General features: G+C 36.7%; 1 protein-coding gene across 1 annotated transcript in view; it reads left to right on the forward strand.

Annotated features, from left to right (window-relative positions):
* LOC115216603 (cholecystokinin receptor type A-like) overlaps positions 1-16,491 on the forward strand; it is a 232,114-nt gene extending 215,623 nt beyond the window's left edge. Inside the window, exon 3 of the mRNA XM_029786076.2 lies at positions 14,641-16,491. Within this exon, the coding sequence (XP_029641936.1) occupies positions 14,641-15,236 (596 nt within the window). The 3' untranslated portion in view covers positions 15,237-16,491. The remainder of the gene's footprint in view (positions 1-14,640) is intronic.
* The last annotated feature ends 11,009 nt before the right edge of the window (positions 16,492-27,500 follow it).

Here is a 27,500-nt window from a genome sequence, read left to right on the forward strand (position 1 = left end):
CTTGAAGTGTAGGTGTGCAGTTGTGTGCTAAGTTCACATATTCCATTCACCTTCATAATGCCAAGAAACTGTAAACAGTAAATTGCAAACAACTTTTGCTATATATGAAAAATATGTAAAATATTAAGACAATTGACGGAAAAACAAACCCGTGGGTGAAGTAAATCTCGTAGTGTGAAGAATCAATACATGCGGGGGATAGTGAAATACAATACTACGTGCAGTTGTCATGGTAACAAGCTGTTAATGCTTCGCTGTCTGTTGATTGGCTAAAATTACCCAAATTTCCCAACTTTAATTCCAAATAACATCAGAATCTTTAATTTACGGAGTAATTGGCTGATCGTAATCAAATTTCAGAGTTGCATCGATACACCAAAATTGAAGGCAATCTGAGAAAAATTAAAGGGGGCTCATTTTACGAATGAAACTAACAAGATCCACGGTTATTTTTAATAATTTTCTCGCTGTATTGCCTGTTCGTTTCTCTTTTGCCATCTGGGATTTCATTTTTGACCTTCTATGTAAATGAAGATATTTCCTCCGTCTGGCGACTTTTCTTTCTAGAAAACGAAAAGTTACATTGTGGAACTGTTATTTTCAACGAGTTGTGTCTATTTATCACCCGATGAGATACATCTGCACCGCCGGATGCCCCTGAAGTAGTTGTTGAGTGGTCCACGCGTGAGACATATATATAAAATGGAACAAAAACACAATAGAGGACAATAAAACATTCGGACACAGAGACGATACAAAGGAGGACAGGAAAGACAACGATTAGATGGATAGGGAAAAAAAGGACGGGTCATTCGTGGCCTGCTTTCGTCAGTCAAGTTACCAGATGTCCTTACAGTTTCGGGCAGTTACACTTGAGACTGTTCGATCTGTTTGCCCCCAAAAAAGTCTAAGCCAAGAGCGTTAAATTTTTTGTAAGAAAGCTACCAAATGTGTACGGCAACAAAGACAAAAAACAGAGAATATGGTTCACAATTACAAATACAAACAACAAGAGTATAACAACAGGTGTTTTTCGACTAGGGGCGAATCAAATTGAGCTGGCGTGTATAAAGTGAAATCCTTAAAGCAAGAACATAGGAGATGGACATAAGAGGTGTTGGTGGTCGGTAGTCAGGCCAAGGGAGAAAGATCGTGGTTGGCCGGGCATCGGTCACGTGGAAGGAGGAGAGAGGGGTAGGGGGCAGCGTGATTGAAGGATTAGAAAAATCCTTCAATTTGAGACAAAGGAAAAGGTACAGGGAAGATAAACGAGGAGAAAAAGTGAGAGTTAAAGAAATGGAGGGCCAAGAAATGTGTGAGAGAGGGGGAGTGAGAGAAAGAAAAGAGGAAGAAAATATGATAGGGACTAAAAGACAGTGTAAAAGAATCGTACAAAATTTAGATACATATAAGGTGAGAACAGGTGTACGTACGCCCCTATATGTATATATAAATATTAAAAAAATGGAACAAAAACGCAATAGAGGACAATAAAACTTTCGGACAGACAGACGATACAAACACGGACAGGAACACCAAAGATCGTGTAGTCTCAAGTGTAACTGTCCGAAACTGTAAGGATATCTGGTAACTTGACTGAAGAAAGAAGGTTACGAATGACCCGTCCTTTTTTCCTGTCCATCTAATTGTTGTCCTCTACTGCGTTTTTGGTCTATTTTTATATTTATATATACATATAGCGGCGTACGTATACACTTGTGCTCACCTTATAGTAAATATATGTATATATATATATATATATATATATATATATATATATACATGCATACATATATATATATGTACATATTTATGTATAAATACATAGATATATATATGCATACATACATATACATACATATACATTATACATTAGTGTGTGTGTGTGTGTGTGGTGTGTGTGTGTGTGTGTGTGCGTGCGTGTGAAGAAGAAACCGGTAGAATATAAAGGAATATAAGTACTGGGGTCGATTGTTCGCTTAAACGCTTTGAGGTGGTGCCCCAGCATGACCACAGTCGAATGACTGACACAAGTAAAAGACAAAAAGAGAAGATATTCTTCTGTTCTTTTATTTTTATACGTTTCAGTTCAAGGACTATGGCCATATTGGAACACTGCCAATATTTATATACATACATAAGTATGCGTATTTTTATGTATAAATCTCTGTGATTCACCAGAGGCGATAAATTGCAGTACTCTGTACAAATGTAAAGTATTCCTTAATACAATACAACTGAGACTTCAATTTTGAAAACACAATGTTACTCGTTTCTGATTATCAGCTGGTAAACTATTGGCTCTTTTCGGCTGCCATCACAGATTTGGAAGTTTTAGAATTAATTGTAAGTTTTCAATTAATTGTAAGTATATTTAAGTGATCTTTAGCGCTGAACCTGAATTTGAGAGTCCGTTTATTTCAGAAATAATTTAAAAAATTTTACAGAGGTACATATAACCCGAGGTTATAGAAAACACCTACCCAAGGTACCATGCTGTGAGATTGGACCCGGAACCTTGTGTTTGAGTAGCAAACTATCTTACTACACAGCTTCGCATGCGCTAACTTCTTAGTCTCTTCCCCAATCTCTCTCCCTCTTTCTTTTACACCTTTTCGCTCATCTCCCTTTCGTATCCTTTCCCTATTGCCTAATATCTCCTGCATCTATCACACAATTTTTCCCTCTACCTCATGATGTTTCCCTCCTTTCTTTATCGTGTCGTTTTCACGTTCTCTTTTGCCACTATCATCCCCCACTCGGTTTCTCTCCCTCTTTTCATACGCACACACAAACACTCAAATTCTCCCTACGCTCTCATTCCTCATCTCCGTCTACAATTTGTAGCCTTCCTTTTTCATTCACACTCTCTTCCCTTCACTATCCTCAACTTTTGTATTTCTTTAATTCGCTCCTCTCACACGTAATCACACGTTACACAATTCCTCTCTTCTGTAACTAATAAATAATCGATTTTAGTCACTCCGACAATTCAACCATGACACGACAGGTTTTATGTCACGATTTACAATGTCTACATTCAACGTGGTTATTTATTTAGATTTGCGAACTTAATTTCGCATGAATCCAGTCCAGTGTTAGCAGTCAACTTCGTGTTATTAACTTTCTTCAGCTAATCAGTTCTGCCACTTTCATTTATATGTATGTATGTAGTGTGTATGTATGTATGTATGCATGTATGTATGTATGTATGTATGTATGTATGTATGTATGTATGTATGTATGTATGTATGCATGTATGTATGTATGTATGTATGTATGCATGTATGTATGTATATATGTATGCATGTATGTATGTATGTATGAATGTATGTATGTATGTATGTATGTATGTATGTATGTATGTATGTATGTATGTATATATGTATCTACACATATATACATTTACAATTCATATATATATATAGTTTACATATATTGTATAAATATATATATATCAATATGCGTAAATTGTGCGCGAACACGAGCGTGCATCTGTGTGTGCATGTATATATATATATATTATTGATACACACACACGCGCATATATATATACATACATACACACACATACTCACACACACACACAAATATCTACACACACACACATGCGTCGAGTGAGTTGGTATTTTATATGTTTGAAATTAAGGATATGTCGAATGTAGGGGAATAGCTGTGAAAACAGTTTAGAAAATAGGGTAAAATACCGTTATAAGACAAAAGAAGTAACCGACAAGCCGCTATGTGCGTGTGTTTATAAAACTCACATTGCAACCACTTGGTTTTGGGTTCAGTCCCACTGCAGGGCACATTGAACAAGCAGGGAATATTTAACTATAGCTACAGGACGACTAATCTCTCGTCTTTGAATTTGGTAGATTGTGTGGAAGGTTCACGTGTGTTTGCGTGTGTGTGTTTGTGTGTTTGTGGGTGTACACACACACACACGCGCATATGTATTCAACGGATATTTATTTCTCTGCATCAATTAATTGTGCATGGATTGAAATCCAGCCTTCCTTCACGACTCTCGCGTCCGTTCTTCTAGAGAATAGTTTGGCATTGGTGAGAATTTTCTTCATTGTCTTAGGCTGTTTGCTGCTTTTAAGGATTTTATGGTTACATCGAAAGTTTTCCCTACCACGCCCTGCACAAACAAAAAAAATTACTTCAAATTTCGGCACCACCCAATGGAAAGAACTAACTGAACTACAAAAGAATGAGGAAATAACGATCAAAGAAGGAAACAAAGGAAGTGCAGTAGTGGTAATGGCCACATTTTACTACAAAAATCTAGCATTATCCATACTTAATAATGATGAATACTATGAAAAATTCAACAGTTACACAAAAAAAATAATGAAAAATCTCTTTTCAATAATCCAGACCCACGGAAAAAACCTAACAAAAAAAAAACAGAAATAGACTATTTGACAAACATTAAATGTAAACCCAGCCTTTTTGCAGTCTACCTAAAATTCACAAAAGCCAAACTATAAATGAAGCCATCAAAAATCTCCCGAGGCATACATACATACATACATACATACATACATACATACATACATACACCAGCACCAGGAGACCTAAAATTAAGGCCCATTGTAGGTGGACTTACCTGTGAAACACATCAATTAAGTTGCTTCATGGACATTCGCCTGAAACCATTTCTAAAACATATCAAGAGTCATACTAGAGATGACTTAGATATGTTAAATCACCTTCTAGAAAGAGTCGAGGAGGAAACAATCATGGTATCATTCGTGTGATTAATTTATACACCAACGCACCCCATAGTTATGAAATAGAAGCAATCCGTTTCTGGCTGGACAAATATCCAGAAGAAATACCAGAACGGATCAACAGAGACTTTATAATCGAATCAATTAAATTCATCCTCCAAAACAATCATTTCATGTTTGACAGTACTGTTTATCGCAAAAAATCTGGAATCGCAATGGGAACCAGGGCAGCCCCGACCATTGCCAATCTAACAATGGGCTATTTAAAAATAACAATATATCATGAGTCGTTTTCAAAATTTGGAAACACTCTCCCCCAATACATAAAAGAAAACTGGAAAAGGTTTTTGGACGACTGCTTCATCCTCTGGAATGAAAACATAGATAAGCTCCTGGGATGCAAAATAAATTAGTGAACAATTATCTCTCCTAGCAATTTATCTCTTTCAACTCTCAGTTTGATGAGCAATGCGAAACCGGTCATTACTATAATTATGTTGAAAGAACAAAACCTTATTTTGTACAAAAGTGTATATCTTTATTATCGTGACTTTAATATACTCTTAAATCATGAAAACAAATCTTCTGTGTTTTTTTCATCCTTTCTCTTTCTCTATTTATATCCACCACGTGTGTTTCCCCACTAAAATATTTTTTACCTTATATATACGTATATATATATATATATATATATATATATATATAATATATATATATATATATATATACTCAAAATAAGCAACAAGAATGACTCCGGTAATTTGGCACTATCGTTTCGTACTACATCATTTTATTAAATTTTGTAAGTATTACAACAGTTTTAAAATGCTGAGCACTCATCAGCCAATTATAGAGGTTTTTCCATTAATACAAAAATTTTCATATCAAGTGGCAACATTATAGAGAAGGTATATATATAGACAAAGATGTGGATTTAAATTTTAAGAACATTTGCGGTAGTGGAGCCCATCAACTGACTGACTAAAGTTAAGTACCATATTCATTTGAATCTAAATTTTTGCTGAACTTTTATATATATATATATATATATATATATATATATATATATGCATAGCCGTGTGGTAAGAAAATTTTTTGTCAACCACATGGCCCCTGATTCAGTCCCTCTACGTGGAACCATGGGTAGTACCTTCTACAATATCCTCGAGCCTTGTTAGTGGATTTGGTGGACGGAAACATATGTATGTGTGTCTCTGTGTCGGTGCTTATCGCTCATTACCGCTTGGCAACCGGTAAAAGTAATCGATAGCGGTTCGGTAAAAGTAATCGATAAAATGTACCAAGCTTAAAATAAAAGTACCGAGGTCGATTCATGCGGCTAACAATCCTTCAAAGCGGTGCCTCAGCATGGTCACAGTCTAATGACTGAAAATGTAAATGGTAAAAGATGTATATCTTTTACTTTTACACACACATATGTATATGTGTGTTTGTATGTATGTATATATATATATATATATATATATATATATACAAACATATATTTATAGACACACACACATAAATTATAGTTAGTATTATAAACCAATATTATTCTTAAACTCCAAATCGCATGAAAATGTTTATAAAAATGTCCATCTTGTTTTCTTTTGAAATCTTTAGAATATTTCAGTTTTATTTTTATTGATTTTCCTCTCATTTTACCATATATTAGTTAACTTGCTCTCTATAATCTTTCATGCATAATTTGCTTCCATGGTATCGAACTATATTATTTATATACAATAAATTTCTGAGTGAATTCGCATTATAATTTATATTTTATTCATCCATGCACTACTATTTTCCAATCACAATTGATTTTTTAATATTCTGAACCACACGCTCTGAGCGTTTTTGCTTTACTAGATTTTGTTTTTCAAAGTTTTTTAACTACTTATTTTCTTCTAATAATCCCCCCCCCCCACACACACACACACATTCTGCACTTCTCCCAATACCGTTCGTTTCCTTATAAGAGAAACTTCTATGTTTCGTATCTTTCTCTGGTCTAACAACTTTTTTCGAACTTACAAAATTTAACGATTGTTTTTCATCCATACAGTATACACTATTTTTGACGACAGTATACTCGTCCTAATCGAAAAACATCGAGAAATTAAAGAAAAACCTATAAAAGAATTTCGTGAAAAGGACTTCGTAATAAAAGTCAACATCCAGAGCAATACAAACAACACCTACAATTCTCAATGAAGGACAAAACGTAAAACTATGTTGTTTTCCTCGCAGACAGAAACATAAAAGAAATTATGCGACTTGGTTTCATGGTTGACTGGCCACTCTTCAGGGAGTAATTACCTATCATTACACTGTCTTCAAAGTGAACAGAAACACACTGAAATTTGGAAGACAGTTATACACACACGCGAGCGCACGTACACACACAGACACACACAGACACACACACACATGTTTTGTGCATGTCTGTGTGTGTGTCTGTGTGTGTGTGTGTGTGTGTGTGTGTCTGTGTGTATGTGTGTGTGTGTGTATGTGCATAAGTATATACGTATATATGTATGCGTGCGTATATAATTCTGTGACAGGGTTAAAGAGCATTGATCAAGCTAGTTTGCCTGGGAAGTTCAAGGTGTGGTGCATGCATTTTGGGTTGCTCCCAAGACTACTGTGGCCCATAACTGTGTATGAAGTTTCTCTAACAAAGATTGAGACAATTAAATGGAAGGTTAATAAGATGGTAAGGAAGTGGCTTGTCCTTTCGAAGTGCCTTTCATCTGTCGCCCTTTATGGCAACCAGGGTATGCTCCAGATGTACAAGGTTTCCAAGGTGCGTCTGCAATCAATGCTGTCTGAGTCGAGGGACACTGTGATCCACGACAATCCACCAGATTTGAACACTGGTAGAAAGTGGATGGTCAGTGAGGCGATGCAGCAGCCTGATGAGATGGCCCAGCATGCTGAAGTGCGTGGAGTGATTATAGACGGCAGGGCTGGCGAGAGACTTGTCAAGAGAGAGCGGTTTTGGTCTGAGTCAAGTGAACAAGAACAGCAGAAGCTACGTGAACAAGTAAGGCAGCTGGAAGTTGAGCGGTGCCAGGGTCACGCAGTGCAACAAGCACAGCAGGGTCGGTGGCTGAATTGGGATGATGTTGAAAAGCTGGAGTTGAAGTGGTCTGCTTGGTGGCGGTTGAGTGCAGGGCATTTGAAAGCTCTGATCCAGACTGCATATGATGTGCATCCATCTCCAGCAAATCTCAACAAATGGGGTATCAAGAGAGTCCACAGTGCCACTTGTGCGGGAAGTATGGCAATCTCAAACACATGCTGTCAGCTTGCCCAAAAGCACTCCAATCTGGATGGTGTACATTTGGACATAATTTAGTGCTAAACATTGTTATCCAGCTGCAAGAGAGAGTTGAGTGCCTGAATTGAGCTTGTGCAAGCATTTGCGAAGCAAAGTGTGATGCCAAAGAGACAGAAACCTCTGCAGGCCGAAGAAAGAAAACAGGTTTTCGTGGACAAGCTATTGCCTGAAAGCATCGTTGTGTCAGCACTCCGGCCTGACCTAGTTTTGGTAGATGAGGGTCAGAGACGGGTGGTCCTTGGGGAGCTTACTGTGCCACGGAAGGTGAGTATTGCTGAGGCCCATGAGCGGAAGCTGTTGGGCTATGAAGCTGAGATTCGGGAGAAGGGCTACATCTGTGAGTTGATTGCGTTCGAGGTCGGCTGCAGGGGTTTCCCAGCAGCTTCTCTCAGAAGGTTTCTGAAGGTAGCTGGTGTATCTGCTGTGAGGAAGACCACCAGGGAATGTGGGGAGAAAGCAATTGAGGGTAGTGCTTGGATTACCAGGAGGTTTGTGAAAGCGTATCAGACCACAGAACCGGCATGAGTCCGGTTGCAATACAATATGTCCAGCTGTTGCAGGCCCACCGTGTGGAGAGATACTGAGCATAATGGGCCGAAATCTTGTCGAAACACGGCACTCAGCTGATGATTGCAGCTGGGCGAGAAATGGAGAGCACTCGGTGTTTTCTTCTACTGTGTGTATGAGCATGCATGCGTGTAGATGTACGCATCTGCACGGGTTCATGAAAAATGAGCTCGCATATACACTTTCATTGTTTTTAAAAACATTAATTCATAGTATTTCTTAATTTTACAACTTCAAAATATTACGTAAACAACAGCGCTATTTCATGTCTCCGCTCGTATGAAGTTTAAGACGTTTATAATATCAGGAGAACCGGAAATGAAATTTTAAAAAAACGTGACCTTGAAAGCAACCGTTTTTTTTTTTTGTACGTGTCGTCCACAAAGGTTTTAAAACAAAAGAACATAAAGATAAGCGTTTTCTTGAAATTTCCACTTCCTATTTCAAAATTTATTCAAACAGTGAATATTTCTCATCTTTTCCGGTTGCTGTCACAGATTTCGTACTGTTTTTCAATTTTGTTTACTTTTGGTTTTCAAATTTGGTATACCGATTTAGTTTTGGACGTTAATTATGAAAATGAAATTAATTTTCGCTATAAATTAATAAATAACAAGAAAATTGCTATGTGATCGTGGTGTCAGACGTGGCATGCAGACTACCGCATAACTTGTTTGACAGTTGCGTTTTTATTCTTCTCTTCCGTTTTATTTTGTCTTGCGCATTGCGTCTTTATTTTTCTCATCCGTTTTACGAATTCAGTGTGCGCACGTGCATTGCGTGTTCACACTTCTTTTCCCGATTCCTACTCAAAACTGTTTACAGATCACAATCATCTCACGAACTGCGTCCGTTTTTGAAGCTTCGATTTTTTTCGATAATTTCAGCCAATCGAAAACCACTATTATACACATGACGTTAATCTCACATTGGTGTCTGTTTCCATAGTAACAAGCAAAGCTGTGGCCTGCTCTGTTATCATTTTAAAACGGATGCGGTACGAGTTTGACTGTGACACTTTCACCACCACCTTACTATGGTGGTAGAATGTTTGAGCTTGGAATGTTTCAGCGTGCAGATCTTTTCAGAAACATTACGCATTCCTCTAAGTGCTTTTTCTTGTTCACTGAAAGCTTAAATTCCGTTTCGATTTTCACAAGTGATGGATCTTCGTTGTGTTTCTTTTGGAAGAATTCCTGTAGACGAAGTCTTCTTCAAAATTCCTCAGTATCTTTGATAAGATTTATTGAATCAGATGTAGGAGTTGATATGAATTTAAGTCCTTATCCCAGTTCTATTTCGCTGTGATAGTTTTATCGCCTTTGGGTCAGATGGTTCGCTATTTCCTTGACTCTTTGTGTCATTAGAATTTTCTTTCGTTTCTATTTGGAACTTCTGCTCTCTAAAAAAAGATTTCTTGCTCTATGAGCCATTTACCCTTTCTTTCAGTTATTCTATTTTGTTGGAAGGAGATTTTCCAGTTCTTGTACCATCTGCCTTGAGATGATATGTTCTTAAGTTTTTGATCTGTTCTTCCATTGTTATTTTTTCTATCTTGGTATGTTGGCTCTTCGTGCTATGCACTCTTTTATTTGATGCTCTATTTTGATTTATTCTCCTAATATTATAGTTCGGAAGTCTTTTGTAGTAGATGGGTTTGTGTAAGCATGAGTTATTGAATTCCTTTCCTTTTTTTCAATAATACTAATATATAAGAAAGGATGGGTTGTTACCCTTTGTTCTATTTTTAGATTTGACTTGTAACCTGATACAAAAGGTGCTATAGATCTTTCTGTTGTTATTAAATTCTGTCGTTTTTCAGATATATTATCACTAGTTCTGCTTCGATTTTTTTTTCCTATTTTTATAAACACAGTTTTGATTCTAGTATTTTATTTGATTTGGTTTCTTGTATCTCTAAATGTTTTTTTCCCCATAAACCTAATAGTTTCTCACGTACTTTTTTCCGTTCGTTTGTTCGGTAATTTCTTTCAGCATTATGGCATCATATTATATGAATTTCTCTTGAATCGTTGTGTGCGAAGAGTTAAAAATGTTAATTCTGCTTCGAATTTTTCACGAACGAGATTTATTCGGATTTTCGTTTTTTTTTTTTTTTCATTTCGTTCATTTCGTATCTTTGAAACGGAATTTACGTGAAAAATAACTGGTTCTTATTTTGTTTGTTTTTGTATTTTTTGTTTGTTTGTTTTTTTTCAATCTAAGTATGTGTCTGCGAAATTTTCGTTTGTGATTACTTTCCTATAAGCTTGTTTTCTTTTACTTAATAAACTATTCCATATCAATATCTCGTTTGTTTTCTTGTACGCATCATTCTCGAAATGAATTTCATTCCATTCCTTAAACATAGTCTGTGTATTTGAATGATCTGTTGTTCTTGGCATCACAGAGGTCGGACACGTAGTTTCTGTAGAGTTTATAGTGTGTTTTAATATCAATGTGAAGGCACGCGGCTTAGAGAGTAGGATAGTTGGCTCATGATCGTAAGGTAGCGAGTTCGATTCCCGGCAGCGCGTAGCGTCATTGAGCAAGACACATTATTTCACGTTGCTACAGTCTGCTGGCAAAAATATATTGTACCTGTAATTCAAGGGCCCACCTCGTCATATTCTCCGTCACGCTGAATCTCCCTGGGAACTACATTAAGGAAACGCGCGTCTATTGAGTGCTCAGCCACTTGCACGATAATTCCTTGCGCAGAGTGTTCCGTTGATCGGGTCAACTGGAACCCTCGTCGTCAACAAAGATTTTGCCTTTTCTTCTGTAAATATTAGCCTGTTCTTCTATTTCTCTAAATCTTGATATATATAGTGGATTGTAATACTGGAATAAGCAGGTATGCTTTAAGAGGAGGCAGCTTGGATTTTCCCTACATACATTACATATAAATATATATATATATATATATATATATATATATATATATATATATATATATATATATATATATATATATACATGTATATATATATATATATATATATATATATATGTATGTGTGTATGTATATATATATATATATATATATATATATATATATATATATATTGTATATATATATATATATATATATATATATATATTATATATATATATATATATATATATAATATATATATATATATATATATATATATATATATATATATATATATGCGTGTGTGTGTTTGTGTGTCTGTGTTTGTCCCCCTAGCATTGCTTGACAACCGATGCTGGTGTGTTTATGTCCTCGTTACTTAGCGGTTCGGCAAAAGAGACCGATAGAATAAGTACTGGGCTTACAAAAGAATAAGTCCCGGGGTCGAGTTGCTCGATTAAAGGCGATGCTCCAGCATGGCCGCAGTCAAATGACTGAAACAAGTAAAAGAGTAAAAGAGTAAAGAGTATATATACATATATATATATTGGTAAAAACGGTAAGATAACAAAAGAGAGAAAGAGACGTCAGTATTATGTAAATAGAGGAAATTTATCTATAAAATAGTATGTTACATTACTCGATAGTCAAGATAAAACTCTGAGTTTCAGATGCCGAAGTGGAAATCCACAACACCATCTCTTATACACACACAATACTTAACCGTTGATGTGAGTGAGAGTTCGTAAACGAGCTTACGTACACGTAATCCGACCATTCAACATCCTTTTCAACTAGCGTCTGACTTTCTGCATTTCCAAATGCAAATTAACAACAGGATACTGCTAATAAACGCTTAAATGAAACTGTCACTCGAGAGAAGAATTTCAGTTGATTCTCATTTATATGAAGATCTCGTTATTTAACGTGAAACTTTGAGTAGCAGGCGTAGCTGTATGGTACGAAGCTTGCTACCTAGCCACATAGTCTTGCGTTCAGTCCCCCTACGTGGCACCTTGAGTAAGTGTCTTCTACTATAGCCTCGGGCAGACCAAAGATTTGTGAATGGACCTGGTTGACGGAACCTGAAAGAAGCCCATCGTATATATGTATATATACATACATCAATGTGTGTATGTGTGTGTGTTTGTGTTTGTTTGTTCCCTCGCCAACACTTGAAAACTGATGGTAGTATGTTTACGTTCCCGTACCTTAGCGGTTCAGCAAAAGAGTTCGATAGAATAAGTACTGAGCTTTACAAAAAATAAGTCCTGGGGTCGATTCATTCGGCTAAAAATTTTTCAAGGCGGTGTCCCGGCATGGCTGCAGTCTAACGTCTGAAACAAGTAAAAGATAAAGATAAAGGCGTAGGAGTGGCTGTGTGGTAAGTAGCTTGCTTACCAATCACATGGTTCTGGGTTCAGTCCCACTACGTGGCACCTTGGGCAAGTGTCTTCTACTATAGCCTCGGGCTGACCAAAGCCTTGTCAGTGGATTTGGTAGACGGAAACTGAAAGAAGCCTGTCGTATATATGTATACATATATATATATGTATACAAATTTTTGAGTCGCAGTCATTCATCAGGTGGTTTAAATATCTAAAATATAATCAATATTTTTAAGATATAAATAATATATATAATCTAAAATAATAATTTACTTATAATAAACTCTATTATTAAATATGATTATATCGAAATCGACTATAATGTTAAATATTAACCTTAATTTATAAGGTAGAAAACCCATATTCTAATATCAATATTAGTCTTTATCTAATTACATAAATATTTAAAATGACTAATATATATAAATATTATAATCAAGATCTAAAATCTCTATAAATAATTGTATAATAATGAAAACCTAATAAATTTAATTTTTCATATTTAAAGATGAAATAGCTAATTTCAAAATACAAATAAACTAACTTAAACTGACTTTCAAAATCTTACGTAAAATACTTATAGAAATATTCAATTCTTAGTAACATAGTATTAAATAAATACTATAAGTACTATAAACATAATTATGAATGGGAATAATTATCTAATATAAATTATGCTATTAAATTAGACATGGCCTAGACCATCTTTAGTCGAAACATATCTAATTTTATCAAAGTTTATCTAATTTATTTAATATTTAATAACATAGAAAATTACGATAATTAGATCATTACATAAACAACAATATTTACATAAGGAGAATATTATTACTTCAAAGGCTTATACAATATTAAAATTAACAATTTAAAGATCTTACAAAAGATGCATACTTTTCTTGGCGAGGTTTAAACAATGAACTAATTTTGAATCAAAAAACGTCTTATTTTTTTTAATAATTTTGTTACATATTTAAATAATATAAATTAATCATATGTATTGGCTTAAGTCTTTCATTGTTTGATTTGCCTAATAGTGGTTTTGTCTCTAATTTAATATAATATATATATATAAAACAAGCATACATACATACATACAAAGTATATATGTGTGTGTGTGTGTGTGTGTGTGTGTGTGTGTGTACATTTATGTATTATGTATACATGTATGTATGTATGCATGTATTATGTTTGTGTGTATGTATGTTTAAACAAATGACGTATATGCTGACATGCTAAGAGATGAATTGACCTTTCATTTTCTTTGACAAATTTACTCGTTCGCATAGAAAGCATTCCATAATTAGTTGACAAATTCTGTGCACTATCTTCATGATTCCTCTCATTTTCTTTCAGTGTCTTAAGATGGAAGAGGGTATTCACAGGTAGATTCCGTAAACTGCTGAACAAAATGCCGTGTTGTGTTCATGTTGCCCTTCAGCCTTTCAGAGTTACAAGGGTACTGGAACCAGTAATATACTGGGCTCAATTTAATCTACAGTTTTCTTTCTCTGAAAAATTTGTGAACTTGTGTCAGTGTTAAAAATCAATATAAGCAGTGAAAAAAGTAAATGAGTACTCTTGCTGGTAGCGAATTATGACCTTCAAAAACTATCTTTATTCTTCTCACAAAAAAAAAATGTAAAATATCTTCAAATTATATTATGATTTCAGCTTATTTTTCCTTATTTACTTTTTCTGGTTTGATTTTTTCTTTTTCTTTAGGAGAAAACCAACGAAATCAACCTGGTAACTCCATGCGCATGTGCGTCTTTGAAGGAAGCCCTTCAAGAAACTCTGAAAACCGGCCCATCGTCACACCCAAGCGTCGACGCTATGACCTCCAGTCGGGTGTACGTCAATCGAACTTGGACAGGAACGTAGCGGCTAAAAAGAGAGTCATTAAAATGCTTGCTGTTGTAGTATTGGAGTTTTTTGTCTGCTGGACTCCGTTGTTCTTTGCACAAACCTGGCTGGCTTTTGACGCCCGTACTGCCCATTCACACATCTCGCCTATTGGTTTAGCTTTCATACATCTTCTGTCGTACGTGTCATCCTGCTGTAACCCAATCACGTACTGCTTTATGAACCGGAAATTCCGTGAGTCTTTCTTGGGGGCTTTCTGCTGCCGACGTAGACGAAGCCAGGCACCTGATATCGCTCAGTCAACATCACAGATAAGACAGGGAGAAAGTATAGCCACTGTGAACGCCTCCCTCAACTCAATCCGAATCCAGTTTGAACCGCCATTGAAGCATCTTCAGGAAATGAAACCGAACTTCAGTAACATAACAGAATCAGATGATACGTCCGACTCATAGCTATGTTATGTTGTTTATATTGTTATTGTTATTGTTATTGTTGTAGTTGTTGTTGCTATCAACATTAACATTGTTGGTGTAATTGTTGTTGCTGTCGTCTGCGATGGTACTCCTGGGCAGCGGATTCTGAAGACGTCTAAAGATGAAAGAAAAAAGGAGTTTGAGTGAAAGACACAGAAATATTGACTAAGTCAGTGAATGAATTATTAATGAGTAAGTGTGTGAGTAAAACTTGTGTGTGACACTGTTGTTATTGATGAATTATAAATATGTTATGTAAATATTTGTCATGACGAAGGTGACAGAGAACTGCAAATGATAATTTCTCATACTCAAGTTTTTTGTTTTGATTTGTTTTTTATCAATAATTCGAATGTTTTTTTTTTTAATATTGTGGGTGAGGCCATCTAAGCAAACATCAAACAGACTTTGTAAGCGGGAAATAATTCTAACCCTCGATCGTTAATTATTCTTTAGGAAGCATTAAAATGCCCCATTCACAGCAAGATACAGCTGTCAACTCTAAGGAATTTCCTCATACATTCAATGAAAAATTTCGAAGATCAAATCCAGAATGGAAAAAAAAATAAAAGAAAAGATAACTCTCTCTTGCAAACGTTCTCCCTTTTTACATTCAATGTTGTATAGTGTCTTCCTTCTGCTTATAATAGCTTCATTGCAACTGTCTCTCGTCTTCACGGCTCACTGCAACATTTAATCTAATCACAGAAAACGGTATTCGTACTTCCACTTACTGCCACCTTCAGTCTCTTTCTCTCTCTCTCTATCTATCTATCTCTATCTTCCCGCTTTCTTTCTTCTACCTCTCCCTCTTTATATGTGTATTTATGCATATGTATGTATTTGTGTATATGTATGCGTGTATGCGTGCGCCTGCGTGCGTGTGTGTGTGTGTGTGAGTAAGCCGTGTCTAACACTATAATAATAATAATAAAAACATTTATAGGAAGCCCTAAATCTAGACTAATTATACCCACAAAAACAAATTAGGAATAGTCGACAATACATTATATTTCGTGAGCTGAAACTAAATGAAATATAAATGCATCGAAAATAAAAACCAACTAAAAATCTCTCAAGTTCGATTTTGTTGAGTTCACCACATTTATATCTAGAAGTCTTTTTCAGCAAATTCTGAGATGAGTTCTTCGTTGAATCTATGGATAACGCTGACAGTGGAGAGATGACGGATGGCGAGAACTTGATTTTTAACTAGTGTTGAGAAATAAAATAAAAGACGTCAATATATTTCATAGGCGCAGGAGTGGCTGTGTGGTAAGTAGCTTGCTAACCAACCACATGGTTCCGGGTTCAGTCCCACTGCGTGGCACCTTGGGCAAGTGTCTTCTGCTATAGCCCCGGGCCGACCAATGCTTTGTGAGTGGATTTGGTAGACGGAAACTGAAAGAAGCCTGTCGTATATATGTATATATGTATATATGTGTGTGTGTGTGTTTGTGTGTCTGTGTTTGTGTGTCCCCCTAGCATTGCTTGACAACCGATGCTGGTGTGTCTACGTCCCCGCCACTTAGCGGTTCGGCAAAAGAGACCGATAGAATAAGTACTGGGCTTACAAAAGAATAAGTTCCGGGGTCGATTTGCTCGACTAAAAGGCGGTGCTCCAGCATGGCCGCAGTCAAATGACTGAAACAAGTAAAAAGAGTAAAAGAGAAAAGAGTATAGGATTATATATCGACAACGGATTCGCCGTGTCCCACATAAGTGACACTGAATTTTTTTTCTCTTTGTATTCAGATCTCGTCCAAAACTTACAGTATATACTAAACTAAAAATAGTTTACTTCCTAAGCGTAAGTGTTAGCCATACCATAAGCCGACTGAAGAAACTATACGTTAACAAAGGTTTCAATCACCCCACCACAATTATTGAGCATATCACGAACAATACCAGCAGACGTATGTACAAGCTATGATTAAATAAAAAGGTCTTATAAAGCCACCCTGTACTATAATAAAGCGTTATGGAGAAGCAGTGTCAACGACCAGATAGACAATTCAGAAAATAAAACAGAAAATAAAACAGAATAGAATATAAAACAAATAAATAAAATGGTTAATATACCATACAAGGAGGCGCAATGGCCTAGTGGTTAGGGCAGCGGACTTGCGGTCGGAGGATCGCGGTTTCGATTCCCAGACCGGGCGTTGTGTGTGTTTATTGAGCGAAAACACCTAAAAGCTCCACGAGGCTCCGGCAGGAGGTGGTGATCCCTGCTGTACTCTTTCACCACTCTAAAAGGCGGTGCTCCAGCATGGCCGCAGTCAAATGACTGAAACAAGTACAGAAAAAAAAAAAAAAAAAAATACAATATTAAGCTGCCTTCTAAAACTGATAAGTAAGACGTCTTACCATAGGCACCATAAAATGTTTAATAAACTTTACAAAAGAATGCTATAGCTGTTTAAGTAATACCGAGTCATTTTAACCACAATGAAGTAGCCAGAAATGCTTCGCACTCATAAATGTAATTGCTGAAATGCAAGTAAATGTCTTTCTAGTTATATCTACCAGTTGAAGGAACTGATGCGCAGAGCCGATGTATCAACTACCATGGCACAGAAAAAAAAAGCATAAATCGGTATCAGTGAAAGTTCGCTCAAGATCAGGTACACCCACATTCCCATACGTTCAGGTAGAAGAGCAAATACTATTCCACTCAATTTTCAAAGTACATAACTCTTAGTTGACTGATCGGGGAATAAGGGGAGCATTGCTGAAAGCGTGAAAGCACAATGCAGGTGCAATGACAAATGCAATCTGTATGTAACCGAAATGCTTAAGATTATTAGCATTGCCAGCTAATATCTTAAATAGGAGAGAAAAAAGTTCATCTTCTTTGCACGCAATAAAATTGATTTTTTTATCCTAGAAGCATATCCCTCTCTCGGACATATTCCAACAAAACCCCGCTAAATTACTGAAACCCAGGAAAAGCAACTGATGCACTTAATATCTGTAATTAAGCACATTCAGTAAATTTCCTTCCAGCTTCTGTATAATTTCATTCCTTGAAGTCCCTTCAATCTTTTCACACCCTTACACCATTTTCCTTCTTTTGTGTATCAGTGGATCATTTACATGCTTATTTGATAATGCAGATACAGACAAAAGGCCGATGAACAGCATAATATAATTATATTTAGCATGCCATTGAATTTAGCATGCCATTTATGTTATACATAAACAAAACAGTTTTCTTCCTCTGCAAGATTTGTTTATGTAGTAGTAATCTATATCTATCCTGAAACTCAACTGCGACCCGACGGCTGTATTGCTTGAGACTTACACATTTGACATTTATTCAACAAACAGAATATCTGACCTCAGCAGCCTGGCCCGGTGCCTTTCCGCATATGAACCGTAACATGAAATTCTAGAATGACTCTATATACATACATGCACACACACCTTTATCTATACATACACACACTCACACGGACAGACATACATGCTCACACACGCATATTGTGTGTGTGTGTATTGTTTGTGTAAATGTGGGTGGCTCCGTGACTAGAGCGTCGGGCTTCCAATCGGGAGGTGGTGAGTTCGATCCCCGGACCGGGCTGTTCGTCGTGTTCTTGATCAAGATGTTCCAGTTCCCTCAGCTGTAAAGATAAGCTGCGACGTCACTGGTACCAAGATGTACCAGTCTTTGCCTCTCCCTTGTAGAACATCGGTGGCGTGGGGATGGAAAACATGGGGGAATGTTGGTCTTCCACAGTAAACCTTACTCGGACTTGTACTTCGGAGAGGAACTTTCATGGTGCAATCCCATGGTCACTCGTGACCAAAGGTTGGTGTGTCTTTACTTTCATACATACATATATATATATATATATATATATAATATATATATATATATATATATATATATTATATATATATATATATATATGTATGTATGTATATATATATATATATATATATATATATATATATATATATATATATATATATATATATATATATATGTATATATATATATATATACATATATATATATTAAAGTTACTTTTCATACTCCAGTAGAGCCCCTTCGTGCTTAAGCTATGAATACGCTAGACTACTAGGCTACTGGACTACTGGAGTAAGGATATTTGTATCCGCAACACCGTAAGACCATTAACTGAATCTACAGGCAACATACGTGACAATTATGATTTATACTTTATAATTTATAATTTATAAACCCTACGCTTGAATTTTTCATTTAAATTATTGTACAAGTGGTAATTGATTCAACTCCGCAGCCTCGTTCGTGCATTAATTAGAACTATGTATTACTTAATATTATGGTTTCAATCAAGCATAACCTCTTATATTCAGATGTTAGGTGCGCTCAACATTCAAACTTCTTACGGCATGCCTACAAATCTTGATTAAGCCATTGCATATATATACGTTAAAAAAACTTACTGCGTTTAAATTCATCAAAACGACCAATTTAACTCCTTCTGGTGCTCATGCTCGCGTTTATATCATGTGCGTATTTGAACTGGTTGGATGCCACAAGAATTAAAACTGGTTTAATATTCCTGAAACATAATTACAATCCTACACCGTGTAACTGTATGCATCGTGTAACATTAGTTCCTAACTTTGGCACAAGGTCAACTGGTATTTATTTTATTGGCGAGCTGGCAGAAACGTTAGCGCGACGGGCGAAATGCTTAGCAGTATTTTGTTTGCCGTTACATTCTGAGTTCAAATTCCGCCGAGGTCGACTTTGCCTTTCATCCTTTCGGGGTCGATTAAAAAAAGTACCAGTTACGCACTGGGGTCGATGTAATCGACTTAATACCTATGTCTGTCCTTGCTTGTCCTCTCTGTGTTTAGCCCCTTGTGGGTAGTAAAGAAATAGGTATTTATTTTATTGGCCCCTGAGAGATATGAAAGGCAAAGTCGATCACAGCGGGATTTGAACTCAGAACGTAATGACGGGCGAAATAACGTTAAGTATTTTGTTCGCCATGCTAACGATTCTAACACCCCGCCACGTTAGATGCATCATGTAATATCAACCAATTTATTCAACATTATACATCATCGTATAACATAATGTTAAATCTTCTAACCCTGTCTGTCCTACCGCTCTGTTATCATTTACACTATTCAACCGTCGCCAACGCAAAGTCATCACATCTCGCAACTACATAATCATCTACCATACCTTTTACTATATAGAGAATACCAAATGAGTTCCCTATGGATACCGTATTTATTACAAGTGGCTTGTAAACGTATCTAACGAGCGAAAGCGAGTTAGATACGTTTACAAGCCACGAGTTGTAATAAATACGGTATCCATAGGGAATGAGTTTGGTATTTTATTTATTACACACGAATAAACGACCATATTTTATTAACCCAATAACTAAATTCTTCACGTTTAGTTGTAACTTATGAATGACAAAAGTAGTGCCGTCACCGTGACCTCAGGTCATCACCATGGATTGACCAATCAGAAGCAGCGCTGTCACCGTGACCTCGGGTCATCACCATGGATTGACCAATCAGAAGCAGCGCTCGCAGTATCTGACATATGTTAGATACCAAAAATATCTCAAAGTGTTCTCACTCACATGTGTGTAATAATTTCCCTTATTATACACTTAAGTTCATTTCACACACAACACGCTTTATATATATTCATATACAAATACATACACACACGCATACACACACACTTACACACGTACGCATGCAAAAACACATACATACACACATAGAAATATACCTCATTTTGTACTATATCCTGTAAGTTACTTCCCTGCCATTAACCTGATTTTTTGTTGAATTTTAGATTTTTTAATTAATTATCAAAGCTCTGGCCAGTCAATTTCGTATGTGTGTACTTCAGCCATCTTGCATTTTTATTTCTAACGGTTACTGTTTTATGTATTGTCATGAAAATTATCTGAAGACGAGATTATTCGCAGAAACTGGACATCAATGATTGAAGATTCAGTTAAATAAATGAAGCATATGCAATTACTTGAATTCAATACACTTTCTACAGTTCGTCATCTCTGTTATACACACACACACGTTATATATATATATATATATATATATATATATATATATATATATACATATATATGTATCTATGTATCTATGTATTTATGTATGTATGTATATATATATGTATGTATATATATGTATGTATTATATATATATATATATATATATATATATGTGTGTGTGTGTGTGTGTGTGTGTGTATCTATGTATCTATGTATTTATGTATGTATGTATGTATGTATGTATGTGTGTGTGTGCGTGTAAGTGTGTGTGTGCCTATGTGTCTGTATTTGTCCCCACCCCCATCATCGCTTGACATCTGGTTTTGGTGTGTTTACGACCCCCGTAACTTAGAGGTTCAGCAAATGAACCAATAGAATAAGTACTAGGCTTACAAGAAATAGGTCCTGGTGTCGATATGTGCTCCAGCGTGGCCAGAGTAAGTGACTGAAACAAGTAAAATAATATGAATATATATATATATATATATATATATATATATATATATATATATATTACATACATATAAGAGGGATGACCACTAAGTTGACATCCATTATGCTAGAGGTAGACCCCATATGGTCTGACCACTAAGAAAAGATTGTTCTCAAGAAAATTCAGCAAACGCCAGAAAGTAAGCGAGCAAGACGAATGAAAAGATACACAATATAAAGATAAAAATTTACGTATGTATATAGATGCCCTTATTATTTAATTTATATATATATATATATGGGTACATTGTACAAGTGTGTGTGCGCGTGTGTGTGCATATATATATATATATATATATACACACGCTTCAAAGAAAAGGATTAAAGGTACTTGCCGCGCCATAGTCTCATAAGATCAGTTTCCCGCAATTTGTAACATATATATTCTCCCACTGGACGGAGCGCCACTCCATCACAGGAGTGCTCGTTTTTATTGGCTGAGTGGATCGGAGCAGCTTGAAAAGAAGTGTTTGGCCCAGCACAACGTATCGCCCGTCTAGAAATCGAAATCACAATCTTATGTTGAGTGCAACACCTTAACCACTTAGCTACGCGCCTCCACATACATATTCGTGTATATATATATATATATGTATATATATATATATATATATATATATATATATATATATATATATATGTGTGTGTGTGTGTGGTGTGTGTGTGTGTGTGTGTGTGGTGTGTGTGTGTGTGTGTATGTATGTATGTATGTATGTATGTATGTATGTATGTATGTATGTACAGACATGAACACACATATATGTATGTAGGTAAGTAACTATCTGTATATGTGTATGTATATGTATGCATGTATGTGTGTATATATATACACACACACATACACACATATAGAGTAAGGGAGAAAGAAAGAGAGAGAAAAAGCGAATTAGGAAGAGATACATATCTGTGTACATATATACACATATTTATGCATATATATATATATATTTAGTGAGGGGAATTGGGAATTTGCAGCCTTTGAAACATGTGTAGAAAATAATAAAAGGAATTTTGTAGAATCTTCGTTCGGCTCCATTTCTTCCCTTCACTAAATAAATATATAAAACTTCAATTATCCACGCTAAAGCACGAGGGCGAAACCCCATGGTCGTAACCTCAACCGTGTCTTTCCTGCTGTGATTTTTGCTACACAGGTATCGGTTAAATTTTGAATAATCCGTAACAAGGTAATTCATTTATCCATTTCATATATATATATATATATGCGGGTACAGGTATACAAGTGTGGTGGAGGGTGTACGTGTGCGCGCTCGCCTTGTTGCTACAATTAGTGTAAAATTAATAAGAATATCACTTTACATGTATTGAAACCTTTGCAGCAGTCTACATTCCAATATCCACAACCTACTGACAGAATCTATGTCTGCGAACGGTCTCTGGAGAATTCCTGCAAGATCTGATGCGCCTTGTTTTATTCGAAAAATTCTTACGATCGAAATAATGTAAAAAAATATATATATAAACTTTTTATTCAAAATCTAATTGATTCGTCATCAAATTTCTGTTTGATTTCACATATTAAGAATGCTTCAAGCATTACTCACAAATCAATTAATTAAACCATATTTAAATGCGTAGCAATAATCTTCATAAAATCCCAACTGTGTACAACTCAGCTCGTACAATATTCCTAGCATGGATCTCTCCATGGACCTTTGTGTCGTAGTCAATTGATGTTCTCTCTTCATAGTAGTCTGCGTCTCACGTGCGTATAAGAGAGCATGTAGAATGATACTACTGAAAGGAGTGGCGTGTAAGATCTTTGCCAGCTTTGCTTTGAACCTATCTTTTATTGATATAAACTCGTCCCGTCCTTTACTCTTTTACTCTTTTACTTGTTTCAGTCATTTGACTGCGGCCATGCTGGAGCACCGCCTTTAGTCGAGCAAATCGACCCCGGGACTTATTCTTTTGTAAGCCCAGTACTTATTCTATCGGTCTCTTTTGCCGAACCGCTAAGTCACGGGGACGTAAACACACCAGCATCGGTTGTCAAGCAATGCTAGGGGGACAAACACAGACACACAAACATATACACACACATACATATATATATATATATATATACATATATATGTAATTTGTATACATATATACGACAGGCTTCTTTCAGTTTCCGTCTACCAAATCCACTCACAAGGCTTTGGTCGGCCCGAGGCTATAGCAGAAGACACTTGCCCAAGGTGCCACGCAGCGGGACTGAACCCGGAACTATGTGGTTGGTTAGCAAGCTACTTACCACACAGCCACTCCTGCGCCTATATATGTATCTATGTATGTATGTATGTGTGTGTGTGTGCGTGTAAGTGTGTGTCTGCCTTTGTGTCTGTATTTGTTCCCCCCCCCCATCATCGCTTGACATCTGGTTTTGGTGTGCTTACGTCCCCCGTAACTTAGAGGTTCAGCAAATGAACCTGCCCTTATTCTTCTCGAAATTTCAGCCTGCATGTCTCGGCGCATATTCACTGTGTACCCCGTGTAAACTTACTCATTTACCTCTTCGATTTCGTCATTTCCCACCTTTATTCGAATGGTATATGAGAGATTTAATGCGGCGAGCTGGCAGAATCGTTAGCACGCCGGGAGAAATGCTTAGCAGTATTTCGTCTGCCGTTACGTTCTGAGTTCAAATTCCGCTGAGGTCGACTTGGCCTTTCATCCTTTTGGAGTCGATTAAATAAGTACCAGTTACGCACTGGGGTCGATATAATCGACTTAATCCGTTTGTCTGTCCTTGTTTGTCCTCTCTGTGTTTAGCCCCTTGTGGGTAGCAAAGAAATAGGTATATAAGAGATTGGGTAAAGACCGGTCAGAAGGCTACCACGACGATGGAAAGACGATTTAGTTAAACGATTTCAGCTAAGATTGAACAGAAAGGTGCAATCAAAAAAGAACCAGAACCTCATTGTGCCCAACGGTCTATAACAACATCCGATAATCTGGTCGATACAGCAATACAATGATATACTTAAGTTAAAGTTGAATGAATAAAAGTGAAATTACAAGTACAAATAAAAGAGAAAACTGAATAAATAATAATAACATACCAGGCGCATGAGTGGCTGTGTGGTAAGTAGCTTGCTAACCAACCACATGGTTCCGGGTTCAGTCCCACTGCGTGGCACCTTGGGCAAGTGTCTTCTGCTATAGCCCCGGGCCGACCAATGCCTTGTGAGTGGATTTGGTAGACGGAAACTGAAAGAAGCCTATCGTATATATGTATATATATATATATATGTGTATGTATGTGTTTGTGTGTCTGTGTTTGTCCCCCTAGCATTGCTTGACAGCCGATGCTGGTGTGTTTACGTCCCCGTCACTTAGCGGTTCGGCAAAAGAGACCGATAGAATAAGTACTAGGCTTACAAAGAATAAGGTGGTGCTCCAGCATGGCCGCAGTCAAATGACTGAAACAAGTAAAAGAGTAAAGAGTATACCAAATAAAGGAAATATGTGTGAGTTACTTCACAGTCCTCTTCTGAATCAAACAAGTTTTTCTGTAACCATTCACTTCATCTGAGGCTGTCGAAAAGATGATATTCTTTGTGTCCAGAAACTACATCGCAGTTGTCCACTTGTAATTTGTATATGAAAGCGACTTGGATTGAAAAGTGTATCAAAATAAGCTAGTTTATATCTATCTGATCGAGTTAAATATCGATCTTTGAAACAGTGAGTACCTCGAAGACTGCTATAAATTGACATCGAATCTTAGATATATCTTTATACATAAAAGTGAAGTTGTGTGTCTGTCTCCTACGATTTAGATTCCTAACTACTCCCACATTTTGCGGTGTAGTTTAACCAAAACCGGGTATCTTATAGTCGTGATTCATATCGAGCCCTTCTGGGTATTAGCGCGCGTCTACGATGAGTCTACGATTTTTAAAAAAATTTACTATCATTTTTTTTCCATTTTAATGCATGTTTTCGCTATTATATAAGGGAAGTAAATCTCTAAAAATGTCTACGATGAGTCAACGATTTAAAAGAAAATTTACCATCATTTTTTTTCCATTTTTAATGCATTTTTTTGCTATTTTTTGGCTATAACTCTAAAAATGCTTATATAGTTATTTCCCTTACAAACCCGAGCAACGCCGGGCGATACTGCTAGTTATATATGAGACAATAAAAAAACAAGAAGTTATGGTTATATACATCACAACTCAAAGAACAGCCCTGCTGAAAGTGCTTAAGAAATGATTATAGACATCCTTCTCTCCCCCTCTCACCTTCTCTCTCCCTTTCACTCTCTCCCTCTCTCACCCTCTCTTCCCCTCTCTTCCCCTCTCTTCCCCTCTCTCCCCCTTTCACTCTCTCTCTCTCTCTATCGTTTTGTTGAATCTTTAGCAACAGCACATGTATGTTACACCATATTAAATTGACTAGAAAGGCTGTTTTAGTAAGTGGTGGCTAGCAATATCTAAATTTTAAGTACAAGTAGGAGTTTATTTCTTTACAGTAGATATCCGTTATAATTACCTCATTATTCCTTAATCTTCAGAACGTCAAAAATTCCCGAAGGTGAATTTCTTTTGAGAATTTGATTAATTATGAATGCGGTTAATTAATTCTTTAGTACGCTACTGCATGGCTATGAGATGTCGAGCCTCTACTCTAGACAGGAGCGTCGTCTCAACGTCTTTCGCCTTCGCAATTTTTAAGACACATCTTGGACATCATCATCATCATTCATCATTGTTCGACCGTGGTCGAGACAATGGAATTTACCATGCTATGCCAGACTTCACGGTCCATCATAGCATTACGGAGGACCTGTTGCTGGATGCCTGTATCCCTGGAGATTACATCAGGGTAGGAGAGTGTGTGCCCTCTGGTGTTGCGAGTAGCTGGCTTCCAGAGGAGAAGAGTAGAAATTGCCTAGTTTTCAGCTCTACACAAGTGGACCGACCACATCTCCAACACCAAAGTCCTCAACCGCGCCAAGATACCCAGCATACACATCTTACTCTAGCGTCATCACAAGCCAGACGGAAGGATCCTTACTCATCACAAGCCAGACGGAAGGATCCTAAAAGACCACCTGTATGGGAAATCGGCTACTGGCACAAGAGCACGAGGACGGCTTCATCTTCGTTTCAAAGATGTCTGTAAGAGAGATATGAAGTCGCTTGATCTGGACGTCCTGAGATGGGAGGAGATTGCAAATGATCGCCCACACTGGAGAAGAAAAGTACTGCGAAAGGGAATGAAGAGAGCGGTAGAAAAACAGGTACTCGGCATCAAAGGAAAGCGCACTCGAGGGAAGGAAAAATCAGGTAGCACCGGCGGAGAACGCCTTCAAATGCACTCGCTGAATGCGTGACTGCCACTCCCGTGTGAGCCTGTACAGCCGCAACAGACGCTGCACCACACCACCATCAGCAGCTGACGCGATGTCTTTGGGTGCAGATCTATGGCCTCTCTCGAGACCGACGGATACCTACTAATTAATTCTTTAACTCTTGTAAGATATTCCTTATTTCTTTTCAGAAATATGAAATAGTCATCGAGAACTCTTTTTTTTTTCGGTTACTCTTTAGACAGGTTTTAAAACTCTCATAAAAAAAAATGGATATAGACTTTTTTTTCTTCTAAATATTTCATCACTAGCGTTGCAAATGTGGGTGCGACTGTTGAACCCATTATCGTCCATTTTACTTGAAGACAGTATTGGTTG

This window comes from Octopus sinensis, linkage group LG10 (assembly GCF_006345805.1).
Source record: "Octopus sinensis linkage group LG10, ASM634580v1, whole genome shotgun sequence".
NCBI classification, from domain to species: domain Eukaryota; kingdom Metazoa; phylum Mollusca; class Cephalopoda; order Octopoda; family Octopodidae; genus Octopus; species Octopus sinensis.